This window comes from Penaeus monodon, chromosome 15 (genome assembly GCF_015228065.2).
Source record: "Penaeus monodon isolate SGIC_2016 chromosome 15, NSTDA_Pmon_1, whole genome shotgun sequence".
Lineage (NCBI taxonomy): Eukaryota > Metazoa > Arthropoda > Malacostraca > Decapoda > Penaeidae > Penaeus > Penaeus monodon.
In genome coordinates, this window is record NC_051400.1 from 28,593,682 (window position 1) to 28,594,686 (window position 1,005).

General features: G+C 29.0%; 1 protein-coding gene across 1 annotated transcript in view; it reads right to left on the minus strand.

Moving 5' to 3' along the window:
- Positions 1-255: 255 nt before the first annotated feature.
- The window catches only part of LOC119581914 (protein Asterix-like), a 2,855-nt gene continuing 2,105 nt past the window's right edge, over positions 256-1,005 (minus strand). The window contains exon 4 of the mRNA XM_037930078.1: positions 256-832. Coding sequence (XP_037786006.1) covers positions 757-832 — 76 coding nt within the window. The 3' untranslated portion in view covers positions 256-756. The remainder of the gene's footprint in view (positions 833-1,005) is intronic.

Here is a 1,005-nt window from a genome sequence, read left to right on the forward strand (position 1 = left end):
AAGGAAACCAGGCTCATACATGCAATCTGCATCAAGTTCATTCACCTCAAAATCTTTTGTTGATATCGGTTGTGAAATGTATTTCCAATATATCAATCCTGTAATAATATATTTTTACTGTCTATGAACTCAAGTATTGTTGGGTGGTTATAACAAATATGTTCAAGCATCTTACCATATTAACAAGTTTTAATATCCCTGACTTTTTGATAGTCTGTGCTACACATTTCTTAAATTGGATTTCCAAACAAGAAAGTAATGTAAATTGTTTATTCAAATACTAAAGGCAAAAATGCCTTAAAAATCTGTATTACATTCATTCAACAGAGACCTAATACTTCCTCTTTGTCACAGAATACTGTTTTCTACCTGTAAATACACAAAAATGTAAAAAAAAGTTCTAATACAATTTTTACACATGTTAAAAGTACCACAATAGAAGTACACAAACCAACAAAAAAACATAATTCAATAATGAGCCATTTCTAACACTGCAAATCATAATTAAACAAGTTTAGTGTCATCCAACAAAGACAAAAATGGAATGGCTACCAATATATGTTTGAACAGAAATCACTCTTGGGGATAACAGTTTCTCACCAATTTTCTTGAGATGAAAGACACATCAGAATGAGATTGTTTTTCTCTTTATATAACCTTTAATGCTCCATGTGGAAGTCATTAGGAAAAAATCCTTTTTTTAACTTTTAACAAGTTTTATACAAATGTACTTTGGAAAATCCTATAAAATAGCACCTATATATTAGACCAAGGGGGCGTCATCGGTTGTGGATTTTGCAGGTATGACATCACTACTGCAGAGATTGACAACCTGAAAGTAGAAAATCAAAAATTAAGATTAAAATAATGGTTTAAGAGTAAACCCTAAAATTATTTAAGTGTCAGCAATGAAGAAAAATATTCAATTATAATCATTTATTAAGTCTAAATGTACTAACAACTTTGTAATTATTTACTCTACAAATTTTATTGTAAACCAATATA